The sequence below is a fragment of the Vicia villosa genome, linkage group LG6 (genome assembly GCF_029867415.1).
Source record: "Vicia villosa cultivar HV-30 ecotype Madison, WI linkage group LG6, Vvil1.0, whole genome shotgun sequence".
NCBI lineage: Eukaryota > Viridiplantae > Streptophyta > Magnoliopsida > Fabales > Fabaceae > Vicia > Vicia villosa.
Window position 1 is genome coordinate 137,402,908 of NC_081185.1, and position 2,502 is coordinate 137,405,409.

At 35.5% G+C, this 2,502-nt stretch overlaps 1 protein-coding gene across 1 annotated transcript; it reads left to right on the forward strand.

The window, feature by feature from the left end:
- Nucleotides 1-624: 624 nt before the first annotated feature.
- On the forward strand, nt 625-1,857 carry LOC131614777 (uncharacterized). Its single transcript, XM_058886332.1, has one exon. The coding sequence runs from the start codon at nt 625-627 to the stop codon at nt 1,855-1,857; it is 1,233 nt and encodes a 410-aa protein (XP_058742315.1).
- Nucleotides 1,858-2,502: the final 645 nt, after the last annotated feature.

Here is a 2,502-nt window from a genome sequence, read left to right on the forward strand (position 1 = left end):
TAATAAAAATAAATATTAATATTTATTTTTATTATGTTCCAATTAATCTGATTTAATAATTATTTTTATGTCCTTTATTTTAATTTATTTTACTTTATAAAATTTGTTTTTACATATCATAAAAAACACCAAAAGATATCTATTTTGTTTCATTATATAAATTTTTGGTTTTATACCAATTATAACTGATATCAATTAGGATTGAATATTAATATTTTGGTTTTATACCAATTATTATCGTATAAATTTGGTTTTATACCAATATCAATTATATTCAATGATATAAATTTTTCTTCTCATTTTATGAGCGCATCAAAAGAAAATTTATTGTCATTTAATTCCATTAAGAAAATTATTATAATGCTTATAATTATTGTGTAATTGATACAAATACAAAATGTAGACGGAGTAAAAGATACATATCCTTACATAAAAATATATTAAAATTTAAATTTATGATAATAAATTAATTATTTTGTACTATTTTATTAAGGATTACCATTAGAATCATTAGAAATAATTATACATTATTTAAAAATCGTAATACTACTATACATATACGTATGTTAGGGATTTTTATTCTTTAAAACTGTTTTTCATTAAAAAGAAATCGTAATAACATACATGAGCTCTGCTAGGGTTTTAGGGAAGTGTCATCGACGATTACGGTGTGAAGTCCGGCACCACCACCGAAACCACCACAAGGAAAGGGAGGACAATAATAGGCCGCCAGGAAATAATAAGAAAATAAATGAAGGGGTTTCTTATAGGAACATTGTAACAGGTGAGCATGGAGGGGAGGAAGGTGATAGCGAGAAAGAGGAGAACGAGATGTTAGAAGATGAGGAGATAGAAAATATTACTGATGGGCTGGAAGGGATAACGGTGAGAAAGGGCAAGAGAGGAGGTTATGAATACCCTCAAATCATACTATCAAAACATGAAGAGAGGAGGATTCAAAAACCATGGAGAAGGGGAGTGATTGTGAAGCTTTTGGGAAGGAAGATTGGATACAAGGCATTAGAGAATCAGTTGCAACAAATGTGGGTGAGGAAAGGTATCATACGCATAGTTGATCTAGGGCATGACTACTATTTGGTGTGTTTTACTCATGAAGAGGACAAGAATGCGGCAATGTCGGATGGGCCTTGGTTCGTATATGATCACTACTTAACTGTTAAGGAGTGGACACCGGATTTTCACCCTGAAAACGACTCCATAGTGAATGTTGCGGTGTGGATCAGAATTTCAGGGCTTCCCGTTGAGTACTATGATCCAAAGGTTTTGCAGGTAATTGGAAATCTGGTTGGTCGAACAGTAAAGGTGGACAAGAACACAATGCAAAGTGTAAGAGGGAAATATGCTAGAATTTGCGTGGAGGTAGATATCTCGAAGCCACTCCTTGCTATGTTCGAGTTGAAAGACAAAAGCTATAGAGTTGAATTTGAGGGACTGCATTTGCTGTGTATTATATGTGGCAAGTTCGGACATTATAAGGAGGGGTGTTCCATGAAGAAGAATGCTGACGATGATAATCTGAACACAAGGAGTGGGAAAGGACCGGCTGTTGATAATAGTTTGGCAACGAGGAACACGGCAAAAGATGATACAACAACTGATGAGGGTCCGTGGCAGGTAGTGCAGAAACAACGACGGAGTAAAAAACCACCGGAGATAAAAAGGAAAGCACCGGCGACAGGATCATGGTTGGCAAAGGCAGGATCTAGGTTTCAGGCGTTAGGCGATGGAGGAGGAGAGACAAGTGGAACCATTAAGGAAAGCTTTAATGAGTTAGAACTGATTAAGGAAATTAGTGATGGCAATAAAAAAGTTACTAAAAAAATGAGGAGATTTTGATGGGAGCAGACAAGAATAATAATAATAATAGTAATATGAGGAGAGACAATACAAATAATGAAGATATGATTGTGTTGGCACATGATGGAGCGATTAAGGAAACATTAAATGGTAACGAACAGAATGCAATAAATGTGGCAGAAGGTGTGATTGGTGCAAAAAGAAATAAAGGCAAAAAGATTAGTGGGGAGAAAAACGAGAAGCACGTGGATCAGAAGGGAAGAAACAAAAAGATGAGCAAACTGGCGACACGTGGAATTAAAGTCTTTAAAGAAAAAGTTGAGGGCCCAAGGAAGCATACAATTGAGAGTTTGTTTGAGAAAAATCAGCATGTTGACTTTTTAAAGAGCACACACATAAACATGCAGTTGGACAAGAGAAGGGCTGAAGGAAAAAAAGAGGGTTCGAGGGTGATGGCTTTGGAGCCAGTAAATGAGAAAGATTGCATGGAGGAAAATATTACTTCTAGGCAGGTTCAAAGTGTTGTGCATGGGGTGTGTGGAAAGGATGCAAACACGATAACATTAAAGGATGCTGCTAGACCTCCGGATTTCAATGATACTGAAGGAGAGAGATATAATGATGAAATACCATACATGGATAAAAGGGAGGAGATAGATCATTTATGTCATGGAACTGAACATA

Excerpts from the sequence above, each read along its gene's own strand:
- LOC131614777 (XM_058886332.1), top strand. The coding sequence starts at position 625 with ATGAGCTCTGCTAGGGTTTTAGGGAAGTGTCATCGACGATTACGGTGT.